This window comes from Vicia villosa, linkage group LG7 (assembly GCF_029867415.1).
Source record: "Vicia villosa cultivar HV-30 ecotype Madison, WI linkage group LG7, Vvil1.0, whole genome shotgun sequence".
Classification (NCBI taxonomy): Eukaryota; Viridiplantae; Streptophyta; class Magnoliopsida; order Fabales; family Fabaceae; genus Vicia; species Vicia villosa.
Window position 1 is genome coordinate 19,877,823 of NC_081186.1, and position 14,243 is coordinate 19,892,065.

The following is a 14,243-nucleotide window of genomic DNA, read 5'->3' on the forward strand; positions in this document are numbered from 1 at the left end:
ATGAAGTGTATGGAAGGTGTTTGGATGTTTGTTTGACACCGAAAATACTTGGTACTAAAAAATGCTAAGCTTATGCAAAGATGGTAATTTGAAGTTTTAAGTGAGAGGGTGACTTTGTGAATTTTTATGTGTTTGATTCAAGAGGCAAAGGCCTCTATTTATAGGAATAATTTGGGATTTGTGGAGGAACAAATATGATCAAATGGTTGCTTCAAACTCAAGTTGTATAACTTTGCTTATTTGTGAAGAAATGAGAAAGTTATGGTTCCCATGGTGAAGTAAAAACTTTAAACATGAGTTAGGGTGGTTGTTCTGCACATTAGGGAGTTGCTAGTTGGGTTTGTGTTGCTTTTGATGCAGATCAAATAATGTGGAGGCTCAAAGTAATAATTGTTGGTGAAGTCACTTTCCCAAAATGGAAGTCATGGCTTTATGCTTGAAATGGAATTATTCAATGGTTAATGGCCATAACACTTGGACCATAGCCCAAAGAGTGTGTAATCCTCTTATTAAAGGGAGATTCGCAAGCAAGAAGGTCTGTAATCACAGATTTGGTAGGTTTGGTTCATGGTTGTAACTTGATTCTCCATGAAAAATGACTTGTAATTCAAGAATGGGAGCCCAACTTCATCCCTTCGAAACTCCTAGCTCACAAATACATGGAGGAGTTCTAGTACATTTTAAAAAGCCCTAAAAATCCTCTACAACTTTCATGTTTGATGTTTTCTCAAAAGATCATGATGAAAAGTGGCCTCAAAGTCACTTACTTTTAAGGTTTAAAAGTGTCTTGAAATTTTTCTAAGTGTGGGAGAAAAAGTGGGCAACTTCATGGCTCCATAACTTAAAGTCCATTCACTTATGGAAAAATTCTCACAGTGACAAAGTTTTAGATCTTGACTTTTTCTTTTAATGAGGCTCTGGAGCACAACATTTGGCCAAGTATTGAAGAAGTTATGACCATTCAAAGTTGAGTAAAAAACATGTATTTCTTCATGAAAAAGTCAAAACCCAAATTGTGGACTTTTGATTCCTTGATTGATTTTCTTGATTTTTATTGATCAAACGACTTCAATAATCACATATTCATGATTTTGATCTTCAAAAGTCCATGGTTGACCAAATTCCTCAAAAGTCAAAGGTGATCTTAAATAGTTGACTTTTTCCAACTGAATTAATTTCTTCTATGTATCAATGGAGTCAAGATCTTCTAGCCAAATGGATGTTATGAGTGGATTACAATGAGGCATTGGAGATCGTTGAATCATGATTTGAGCCGTGGTACTATGCTTTGACCAAAAGTCAACTTCCTTAGAGAATTAGGTCAAAAACCCTAATTGTGTATCAGATGAATTTGAAAGTTGTTGATCTTGAATTGAACCGCACCTGGGCTTGGATATTGATAGGGGAATCACTTGAGCATATGAGAATGCTTGAGCTTCTTTGCGAGCCTCAAAACCCTAATTTTCCTTGAGCTCCTTGATGAGTCACCTACCTTGGAAAACAAGTAACAAGCAAACACAATTTTTTTGGTATATTTTTGGTTAGTAAATGATGCATGAATGATGATAATGATGATCACACTCTTGTTGCTTAATGAAAAATGAGGTGAGATCTCAGGGTAAAAAATTGGGGTGCAATAGCTGTAACAACCGGATTTTCATTCCCGTATTTATTTATTAAGTATTTATTTTATTAATTACTATTTGTGTGATAATTAATTATTTGGTGTATTTTGTGATTATTTGAATATGGGTGGTATTTAAATGATTAAGTAGATGTGTGAAGATTAGTAATTACCTAGTAATGGGCCTAATTAATTAGAATGTGGAATTAGGTGGTTTAAGCCCAACAAGAATAAAGATAGTAAGAGGGGTTATGTGAGAAAACCAAAGTTAGAAGAGAAAAGAAGAAAGAAAAGAGGCTAGAGAAAGAGAAGATAAGAAAGAAGAGAAAGAATGGAGAAATTAAAGGGAACTAGAAGAAGGATTGTGAACCTAATGTAAGGGGGATAATCCTTATTATTGTGGATTTATATATGCTATGGGTAGTAGTATGCTAGGTTGTTCAATCTCTTCATTTCCTCATAATTTCAATTGTTAGGGTTTGTGTTGATTTCATGAAATTGTGTGATTAAACCATGATTTTGTTGTTATGATTGATAACCCATGGTAGAAACATGTTTAGGAACCCTTATGTATGTGTTTGATGGCTGTTTCGTGAGTTTTTGCTTGAATGAAACGTTTTTCCGAAGTGATGTCAAAAAAGGGTTTTTCCCAAAATCGCACAGGACGCGCTGCGAAGGCCTGACCGTATCATGTATAACATGCTGACTTGGTTCGCGCCGCGAAGAACAGGATGCGTCGCGACCTATTATGGAATTTTGAAATTTTGATTCTTGACTTGGGATCCTACATGCTTATTGTAGCGGGGAAAATCTGAGAACGAAGCCATTAATTGACTCGACTCAATATTTCAGTGAAAGTCGCCACCGCACTTTATTATTTCCAAAAGAAAAGGGAAAAGAACGAAGAAAACCCAAAGTTTAAAACAAGAAAGAGATCTTAGGTACGAGTGTTGATTATACAAGGGGAAGGTTTTAAGCACCCATCATATCTGTGGTACTCCACAGGAACCTTTTTGAAAATTTGTGTCGTGTGTGCTAAAAAAAGGGGGTTTGTTTTATTTTTAAAATAAGCTCGGCAAAGCATTAAGCTTTGTGCCTACATACCTCCTCGGTGCAATGGAGAAGTCAGAGCTAATGTAGTTCCGCTTAAAGGGAAAACAATTTTTAAAAGGAATAAACACTTTATCGTCGTCGGAGAGAATACTCAACCATTGATCTTGAGCATGAGAACAAATGAGTTATTTGCATCGCAAATGAAGAAGGGCTCCAAATCGGATGGAAATCAACAAGTATGCCACTAGCTCTCTCACGCGAAAAAGATCTCATTATATCAATCAATTTCAAAATCATGGGGCATCGCAACTCATTACAACAATTAATCATGTCTAAACTTTTGAAGAAAAAGCCACTAAGGGCAAATGATATTTTTAAAGAAAAAGGTTTTTAAAAGAGATTACAAACATAAGAAGATTTTGGAAAAAGGGAGAAGATTTTGAATATCTAAGAAGGGGAGGAGATGAAGAGGCTATCTTAGTGCATAAAATAAAAGCTAAGGAAAGAAACGGTCTAACCGAAATAAGAAGCCAACACTTGACATTATGAGTCAAGGTAAATTTCCCATTTATTGTTAGAAAAAATCACCCGAGGTAGGTGGACTGAAGGTAGCCTTATTCAAAAGGTGAACCAGGATAAAAATAAACGTCTCTTTTACTTTCTGCATAATTCAATTAACTCAGAACATTCACACAGAATATCCTTAGAACTGTACTGAGACAAGTCAGAAGTTCTGATGATATAAAGAAGTTAAACTGAATATCTCGTTGGTTATGCAACTCCATTCCAAGCATGCTTCCGCAACATTAAAAGCATATCCAGAAGATGAGATACTAAGAGAAAGAAAATAATTTAAAGAAAGAGAGATAAAGAACACAATTCTATCCCCCCTTTCTTGTGTTTTTCTCCACCTTCACACAAGATATTATTTTTAGAAGCAACCAGAAACAATCCTAGTAAACGAATTTTTCAAGCTTAGTGAATTTGAATATTTAAATGTAGTTTCTTTCATAATACTTATATTTGAGTTAGACACTTCCAGAAAAAATATCCATAATTCTCAGGGTCCAAAATCATACCTTTTTGAATTAAACTTTACAAATGGGTTGTTGGGATTTTATAGTTAAACATATTTTCAAATTACAATGGTTAGTATTTTGGGTCCTCAAATGAAATGCACATATGACTTTTGTGTGATTCTTTTGGAGCTGTTACTAGACTCTAGACTTCATTAGCTTTCATTTGAGTGGTTTTTGGTAAATTTCAACGTTACTTACTATTTTAATGAAAATCTTAAAACTTCAGCGTAGTAAAAGAAAAAATAATAATAATAATAATAAATATATATTCTGCTATAAAAAGTTTAAGTTACAAAAGTTATGCAAGAAGAAATTTGATATTTTGAAAAGAAAACTTGTCTTTTGAGAGGCTTTAAATTAGAGTTTCCAGTAGTGAATAAAAGGTTTTGTGTAGGACATAAATATGGGAAACAAATCCTAGCTCTTAATCTAGTAGTGGCCAAGCTATGACGTATTTAAGTTAGCTATTAGAACGTTGTATTAACCTAAATAAGTTGTGCATTTTAAAAGGTTAAGAGTGTGAACCAGATCAGAAACTTCGGCGAGAGAAACGGGTCATACTCGCGTAACGTAAGTTGAACGTGTAAAAGCTCACTACGGTAAGGGAACTTCCTAACGATATTATATGTGATTGAATGCATAAGTGTTGGTATGAGTGATGGTTTGTACAATTAGGGTTTTTGTGATGATTGTGTGCCCGATTGAGAATGTTTAATGTTGTGTGCCCAATTATGAATATGAGTTTATGCGGTGATGCTAAACTTGTGAATATACTTTCATATGATTTTGAATAAATATATGAATTGACTATTGAGAAATTTTATGATGCATTTGCATATATGTGCTCATGCATATCATAGTACGTGTTGGCCAAGTGGGTCATCACGGGGTGTGATTATCGGGAATGGATCCACCTTAATCCTGCAGGATTTATTGAGTCGATGCTAGTTAAGTTAAAAACTAGTCATCATGAGGAGATGCCTCATTGTGGAGATTGGCCACGAAATTAGTAGGAGATTCCGACGACTCTCTGCGGAGAGGTTAAATTATGGAATTCATACATGTGAGGAACCCGGTTAGGGGGATCACACCCATGTAGAGTCTGCATTAGGATATTTGTGCATCACTTTATTTGTTGAAATAAATATTGTGACTGTTGTATATCATGTATTACTTGTATGTGTGTATTCTTTCGTATATGCTATTTTTAGATTGTGACCCTCTACTACCTATATGTTGCGGGTTAACGCCCACCCAGACCATGGCACAGTACCCGATGCCACCACTGGAGATGGTGACATGGACGACGTGGGATTTTACTGATAGAGACTGACTTAGTGATTGGAGTTTAGACCCAGTTGCAGGCACAACATACTATCATGGGCCGGTCGTTATTACTACTTATCTTGACGCTCTTCAGATACATTAGAGTACAGTCTGGCAGACACCTCCTTTTCTTGTTCCCACTCATATCTTGGGTGCACCATGGTATATCCCATTAGACCCTCAGTCTGGGACACAGACGAGTTCGGTAGAGGGTACTGCACCATTCTAAAATTCTATAAAAATTTCAAAAAAATTTGCTTCAACCAAGTTTCGAACCAAGACCACCTGGGTTCGAAACTTGGTTGAAGCAAAAATTTTGAAATTTTTTAGAGAATTTTGATGACCTTTGTTAGAAACATATGACACTTCATATGCCACGCGTATTAAAATATGCCACGTCAAATGCCACACATGCAAAAATAAATGTCGTGTGTGAGAATTGGACGAAAAAGACTTAACTGGCGTTGTTTATTGGACGGAAAGGACTTAACTGGCGTTGTTTAAAGACATAAGGGCTTACATTGGTCTTTTTAAAGGTTAAGAGACCAAAATGGACCCGAGTTATAGTTAAGGGACTAAAAATGGTATTTTGCCAAAAAGATATGAGACATATCTTTTATTGATAATTATAGAAAAAGTAGATATTTGTTCCTAATACATAACAAAGTTAGAAAAATATTTTTTATTGATAAATATAAAAAAATACAAGTTAAATATTTATTACTGATAAAAAATGAAAAATGAAGATAAAGTAATTGATTAATATAAACAAATACATGGCAAATATATGTTATTGAAAAAAATAGGGGATAATTATTTGTCATGGATAAAAAAATAAAAAGTAATGAATATATTTGTCATTGAAATAATAAAAAATAATGTACAAATATTTATATTTTATTAATATTAAAAAGTTAGATAAAATCTATTATATAGGACAAATATTTGTTGTTCTAACGCATCACAAATAAATGTCACTAATGTATAAAATAAACACATGATACATATTTGAAATATAACTATGATTTGGTGTAAATATATAAAATTAAATCACATGACTATGATTAATTTATTAAAATACAAAACTAATTGTCTAGCTATTAAAAAGTTAGGTTTGGGAGAACCACGGTTCGATCCCTGCAACTGCGATCGGGAGCACAAGTGCAGGTGGTATAAAGCAAAAAAAAAAATTGTTTATTTTCAACTGTATTAATTAAAAGGGTTTTTCTAACCTATGCAACCTTACATAGGATAAGAGACCATTAATACACCACTTTTTAAATATAAATTACCATATTAATTATTATGATGGGAGAGAAAATATAAAAGATTACTTTTCAAAAGAAAAATAATTAATATGATACTTTATATGGAAGGAAATAATGTATTAATTGCACTTATCCTATGCAAGGTTGCATAGGTTAGCTGGACTTGGTAGGGAGAACCACGGTTCGATCCCCCGCAACTGCGATCGGGAGGGGGATGGAACCACTTGATGCCAAAACTCGCCCCCGAACCGGACTAAACCGGTGGTATAAAGCCAAAAAAAAAAAAAAAAAAAAATTCACATATTGAAACATTAACCACGAAATAACTAATCATTTATCATAATATACGCTACCAAATTAATATATCAACTTACAATAATGCTATTTGTACACCAAAGTGTACACCTACACCGTATGTACAGACGGTACTGTTCATGTACGGACAGTACTATTCACCGTCCGTACATGAACAGTGCAATATTATATTAATTTTTTTAAATATTATTTTTTAAAAAAATATTTTTTTTCATGTTTTTTAAAAAAATATTTGACAATACCTGCGGATTTATTTCCGGATTTACCTACGAATTTGATAATACCTGCGGATTTACCTACGGATTTGACAATACCTGCGGATTTACTTGCGGATTTACCTACGAATTTGACGATACCTGCGGATTTACTTGCGAATTTACCTACAAATTTAGGTAAATCCGCAGGTAATTTCAAATGCAGGTAAATCCGGAAGTAAATCTGCAGGTATTGTCAAATATTTTTTTAAAAAATATAAAAAAAAATTTTTTTTAAAAAATAATATTTTAAAAAATAAATAAAAAACGTAAAAAAAAAATATTAATATAATATTGCACTGTTCATGTACGGACAGTCCGTACATACACCGATACGGTGTAGGTGTACACTTTAGTGTACACACAGCATTGCTGATCAACTTAACAATAATAGTCTAAAACCTATATGCGTTATTGTTCATAAGGAACTCATAAAGTTACGATATCCATTTATTCCACTCTTAAACTTTATCGTATGCATTTATTCCACTCTTAAACTTTATCGAATCAAAATTAAAATGATAATTGTATTAAAATTTGAACGTGAAATTCAATGAAATATCATTGAACTAGAGATTTAACTGTCTAATACTCTTATAGTTCTAATCCATGTTATATTGCAAATATTGATATTGAAAATTTCAACAATTGCGATGCTGTTCCAGAATCATTGAAAAGTTGAACTGCAATTTATTTAGAATTATATGATCACAGATTTTCCATTATTTCGCAGATAAATCAAATCATCAGTGTTTAAACCGAAAACTACTCATCTACTTCAACTGACTGATTATGCAGCCTAAAATCCTGAAAAATAATCAAAGCGTAGAAAATGTACAAACGAAACCACCAAACCCTAACCGTACGAAGAAACGAAAATGTACCGATTCTCTCATCTAGCGCGCCATCATCTTCTTGAACTCCTCGAAGTTACAGTTTCCATCGCCATCAATATCAACATTACTAATCATTCTCTGGCAATCACTGAGAGAACACTTCTCACCTAGTTTCGTCATGACAGAATGCAATTCATTAGCAGATATGACACCGTTCTTGTCAAGGTCATAAAGATTGAAAGCATCGCGAAGCTCATCGGAATCGTCTTTTCCGGCATCGGATAAGTGAAAATCAGTAAACTCTTTGAGATCAATGAAACCATCGCCGTTTTGATCAATTTCCTCCATCATGCGTTTCACTTCTTCGGAGGTAGCTTTGGATCCGAGGGTTGAAAGCATTTCCTTTAGCTCGGACGAAGAGATCTTCCCGTCTCCGTTTTTGTCGAACTTGCTGAAGATTTTTTGCACTTCTTCGTCCATAGCGTCGTTTCTGCTTTTTCTACGTCAAAACGAGAGAGAATATGAAAATTTGAGTATCTGTTGCTACTTGCTACACGATGCGTTAGGGTTTTGGATTTGTGGTGTGATTTATATAGCGCCGCGTTTTCTGATTCTACGCGTTGTTAGGAATAGGATTAGAACGATAATGAATACGTGGATCGTTGAGTGGGGTTTTGATTGACTGCACTTGGGTGTACGGTAAGGATTGAAAGGTATGGTGATGTCATGTTTCGGGAATGGATGAATTTATCTATCCTACATATAAATAGTAATACATAATAAAATATATTAAAGGAAACTTATCCAATTTTTTTTCTATAAATATGACAATTATCTTATAATAAAAATATAATTTTAAAATATATATTCACTCTTTTTTAAAGCTTTACTAATTTTTTTCACATATTTTAAAAAATGGTGGAAAAATTTCCAATGCAATAATTATACAAAATAATAATATAATTCTAAATATATTAACGAACCATTGCATTATCTTGATTCACTAAAAAGAAAAAAAAGCAAAAATCAAATTCACACATCGAAATAAAATTATTTTTATTTAACTTATAGCATAATCTTCAAATAAAAGTAATGAAAATCATAAAATTTAGTAAAGAATTTCAATTAATTTTTCGTGTACCCGTATTAGCCCTAGTAGGAACAAGAGTATAAATATTAAATCATAAAATATAAAATAAAATTTAAAATTGCGAATATATATATATATATATATATATATATATATATATATATATATATATTTGATTAAAATTAATTGAATTATTTAATATTACGAAAGAAATATTGTTGAAGTAATTGATTAAATAATACAATTAATATTTTTTTCTGTTTTAATTATTTTTCTCCGTGTTAGGATCAATAATATATTTTTCTCATATTATTGTAAAATTTTATTTTTATCAATTTATAAGTGACATAAATTATTCTCATATTAAAATTAATGATATATTTTCTCTCATATATATATATATATATATATATATATATATATATATATATATATATATATATATATATATATATATATATATATATATATATATATATATATATATATATATATATGAGGAGAGATATATTTACTCCAAGAGTAAGTGGTGAAGACTTATTCCAAATCTTAACCATAGATTAAATGATTAAGTTATATGAGAATGTGAGAACGTAATAATAACCATTGGATTTATATTTAATGGTTGAGATTAAAAGATATTCTTTAAATTAATTTCATATTTTTTTGCAATCATTGTTTTAATCATTTAAATTTCAAGTAATAAATTATAACGGTATATTTTATTTGTATTAATTATAAAAAATCTTATATTTATAGTAATAATTGTTGTATAGTATTAGGGTATAATAATATTAAATCTTACCACGTTTATAAAATTTAATACAATTGATTATGTGTTTTTAATGTTATAATATTTACTGTATAATTTTAGAAAATATGTTATATTTTTCAATTATTTACCCTAATGAATGAATTGATTCACTATTATTTATGTAAACCTACCTTAGAAGTTTGTATCCATTATCCATTATATATTCTTACCTAAAATATTCTTATTTCATGATTAATTTTTTATTAAAATATTTGTTATAATTATAATTAATATTTAGTTAGAAAGAACAAAATATAATTCAAATTTATCCAAATAATTTAGAAAAATAATATTAATTATATAATAATCCAAGACATAAATTGTTTACTCATCTTTCAAGTGAAAAAATTATGTTATTTAAATTTCCATAAAAACTTAACTTTTAAAAAAATAATTTAATTAAAAAAAACTATTTTACCGTTGTATCTTGAATTTTATAATTATAAATAATATTAAGTTACAATATTATGAAGATAAAATATAAGTCAAATTTATCCAAAAAATTTATTTAAAATTAAAATTATCTAAACTTTATATATTTTCAAAACTAAAATAAAAATTCAGAAAAATAATATTAATTATATAATAATAAAAAGCATTAATTATTTACTCATCATTCTAGTGAAAAAAATTATATTCAAAAAAGTATGTTATATAAATTTCGATAAAAATCTTAACTCATTAAAATTAATTTAATTTTAAAAAGCTATTTTACTGTTGTATCTTGAATTTTATAGAATTATATTTTCAATAATTTATTTTGGTAAATAAGTGGCTCTAGACTTAATTTTAAATAATATTTGATGGTGAAGTTATTATTGCAGTATCTTAGCGAGAGATATATATTGACCTTTGTTAATTTAAAATGATTATTTATTCTTTTTATAAAATAAAATTATTTTTTTAGTTATTGATTATTAAGATAATAAACTATGTAGTTGTTGTAAATTTGTACTTAATAATCTTTATTCTTTATTGTGATGATTAAATTATTATTAAAATATTAAAAGTTTTATTTGCTTTTAAAACTAATTATAGAACAATTTGTTAAAAAATAGTTTGACTCTAATTATATTTAAGTGTTTTTTTGATAACAAGCAAACAAATTTTGTATAAAGCAAACATGGTGCTCTAATCATATTTTTCTAATTTCAGAAGATGTACCAGTACCAGCAATCAGAACTTAAGGCCAGAGAAACTTCTGATACCGCACGATGCAAGCATATCTACAACAACAGTTGAAGAACAAAGCTGAACAAAAGATTATAAAGGAATGATTCAAGTTAACACCGCTGAAAAGCAACTTCTAATACCGCACGTTGAAGACATATTCACAACAGAAGTTGAAGAGCAAGACTGAACAGAAGTTTATGCTGATTGATTCAAATTAAACCGTTGAAGACATAATCATTAGCAAAACGGATGCAACACTCCAAAAGCGTAATTTCCAAGGTTGATTGAAGAAGCTATCCACATGCAATTTCTTGGAGAAAGCAAAAGCAAAGACAATACGTAAACCATGCTGAATGAACTCAACAAAGCTTTGGAGACAACGGTCAAAAATTCTGAAATCTATATATAGTCATGATTGTTTGAAGAATAATACAACAGCACAACGAGTAAAACAGAAAGAAACAAGAAAGAACATACAAGAACGCTGCAACTCTAATAAATCATCAAGTGTGAAGAAAAACTCTCAGAAACTAAACTCTCTTATTCATATTCTGAGTTCATTATTTTGTACTTAATCTTAGTGAAATATCACAGTGATGATTACAGCTTTCTAGAAGCAAATCTATACACTATCAACAGAAGTTACGTGGTAACTAAGTCCTTGAGAGACCAGTTGGGTCAGAAGTCTCAAGAAGTCTAGGACTAGTTGCTTCTTAGAGGATTTGTAAGTCACAAGCAGTTGGCTTGTGCGGGATTGTTAGTCACCAGCAGATTGGCTCGTGCATTGTATTGTGAGTCACGGCAGTTGGTCGTGCAAGAGTAATCAGGTGCTGATTATAGTGGATTAAGACCTCTATTGAGAGAGGCAAATCACCTTGTTGAGGGTGGACTGGAGGTAGCCTTATTGAGAAGGTGAACCAGGATAAAAATAATTGTGTTCTGATTATCTGTCTTTCTTTCGTAAAGTTTTAAAACCCACTTATTCAACCCCCCCTTCTAAGTGTTTTCTCAACCTTCTGGGTGCAAGCACTTAACCGTGTCAGAAAAAGATCCAGAAGGAAAACACTATGGCAAATGATTCAAACGACAAAAACAGTTACATAAAACCTCCTGTGTTCGATGGGGAAAACTTTGAATATTGGAAAGATAGGACTGAAAGTTTCTTTCTAGGATAAGATCCTGGTCTATGGGATATTGTGGTAGATGGTTACAATAATCCAGAAGATGAAGGTGAAAAGATAGCAAGGAAGAACATGGATGACAAAAAAAAGAAGGAGTTCAAGAATCATCACAAAGCCAGAACTATCTTGCTGAGTGCTATCTCTCAGGCAGAATATGAAAAAATCACCAACAGAGATACAACACATGATATATTTGAGTCACTCAAGATGACTCATGAAAGCAATGCTCAAGTCAAAGAAACAAAAGCTCTAGCCTTGATCCAGAAGTATGAAGCCTTCAAGATGGAAGAGGACGAGACCATTGAAGCCATGTTTTCAAGATTTCAAACCTTAACTGCTGGTCTAAGAGTTCTAAACAAAGGATACACCAAAGATGATCATGTAAAGAAAATTATCATAAGTCTACCAAGAAGATGGGGACCAATGGTTACAGTATTCAAAGTTGCAAAGAATCCTGATGAAGTATCCCTTGAAGAACTCATTAGTGCTCTAAGAAGTCATGAGATTGAGCTCGATGCAAATGAGCCTCAAAAGAAAGGTAAGTCTATAGCTCTTAAATCTGTTAAAAAATCTGAAACTAATGTTTTGCAGGCTAAGGAAGAATGCTCAAGTGAGTCCGGGTCAGAAGAAGAAGATGAGTTGTCTCTTCTATCCAGAAGAGTAAACCAACTTTGGAGGAACAAGCAAAGGAAGTTCAGAAACTTCAGAAGACCAGAATATAAAAGAGAAACCTTTGAATACAGAAGGCCTAGCAGAAGAAGTGATGTGTGCTATGAATGCAATGAACCAGGACACTTTAAAAGTGAATGTCCTAAACTGCAAAAAGAAAGGCCTAAGAAGAGATCTGAAAGGAAGAAAAGCCTGATGGCTACCTGGGATGATTCTGAATCATCTGATGACGAATACAACTCAGAAGATGATCATGCCAACATAGCATACATGGCCACCACAGAGAATGATTCAGACTCAGAAGCTGAATCAAATGAGGTATTTTTTGAATTTACTAGAAAAGAACTTGAAGAAAGCTTATCAGAACTTTTAGAAATACATAATAGATTAAGAGCAAAATTTAAAAGGCTAAAGATTGATCTGTTAACTGAAACAAAGAAACTTAAACAAGAAAATTCTGAACTTAAAGATAGCTCTACACAATTAGTAGAGGAAATGGAAACAAAGATCGTTAACAACACCTTAAAATCTGATATTCTGAAAGAATATGATGATAGTTTTCAAAAATTTCTTGTTAAGAGCATAAACAGAAGCAAAATGGCCTCAATAATTTACGGTGTTGGTAGAAGCAATCGAAAGGGAATTGGCTACAAAACACCTCGGGGTGAAGAACCATACATACTTAAATCAGTTGATGATATGAAAATAAAATATAAACCTTTGAACACACAGTTTAAATTTGGGCACACTCACAATATTAAATATACATCCTGTTCTAAAAACTATTGTGCTAGACCTAAGCTAAGACAAAGCTTTAGGCACACTAACATCAAAGGACCCAAAAAGATATGGGTACCTAAGAAGAAAAATGTCTATGTTGGAGACGCCCTTAGCAGTAAAGTCAAAACACTAGTCATGGTACCAGGACTCTGGATGCTCGCGTTACATAACGGGAAGAAGGTCTATGTTCCAAAGCTTGGAACTTAAGTCTGGTGGAGACGTCAGATTTGGAAGGAACCAAAAAGGGAAGTGATCCGCTGTCGCGCACGGATCAAAAATGAGTATTTTGAAAATATAGTGTAACGGTAACGACAACTCGGATATCGTTCTCACAAGGATTCTTGTTTCGTTACTAACTAATATAAATAAAATTGGGGGTTTATGGTTTTAGAATCAATTTATAAAACAGAGTAAAATAAGTGATTATCAAAATAAGCTAAACGGCTAATCCTACTGATTCGGGTTCCGACTTATCATCGGTTATAATAACACCAATCCCTAAACGGCTTCGATCCTATTCGATTATGAGATTAATCAGACAAGCGCTTATCAAAATCATACGAGTTATGTTCCTGTTTACCGAATTAAGCAAACGGTTAAGAATATGACGAGTTAACGAATTAAGCAAACGATAACACGCAATTAAATTTAGGAACATGCATACAATCGAATTTAATCAATTCTATCCTATGAACAACAATCGAATTAAGCAAACAATTGTAATCAAATTAAGCAAATGATTTCATAGAAAAGAATTGAACAGAAATCGAATTTAAATTAG

The 14,243-nt window shown here is 31.7% G+C and overlaps 1 protein-coding gene across 1 annotated transcript; it reads right to left on the reverse strand.

Moving 5' to 3' along the window:
- Positions 1-7,693: 7,693 nt before the first annotated feature.
- On the reverse strand, positions 7,694-8,252 carry LOC131617004 (probable calcium-binding protein CML23). The gene has a single exon (XM_058888401.1). It carries the CDS (start codon positions 8,233-8,235, stop codon positions 7,816-7,818), a length of 420 nt encoding a protein of 139 aa, XP_058744384.1. The 5' UTR covers positions 8,236-8,252; the 3' UTR covers positions 7,694-7,815.
- Between the last annotated feature and the right edge of the window lie 5,991 nt (positions 8,253-14,243).

Coding starts and splice junctions, on each gene's coding strand:
- LOC131617004 (XM_058888401.1), bottom strand. CDS start 8,235: ATGGACGAAGAAGTGCAAAAAATCTTCAGCAAGTTCGACAAAAACGGA.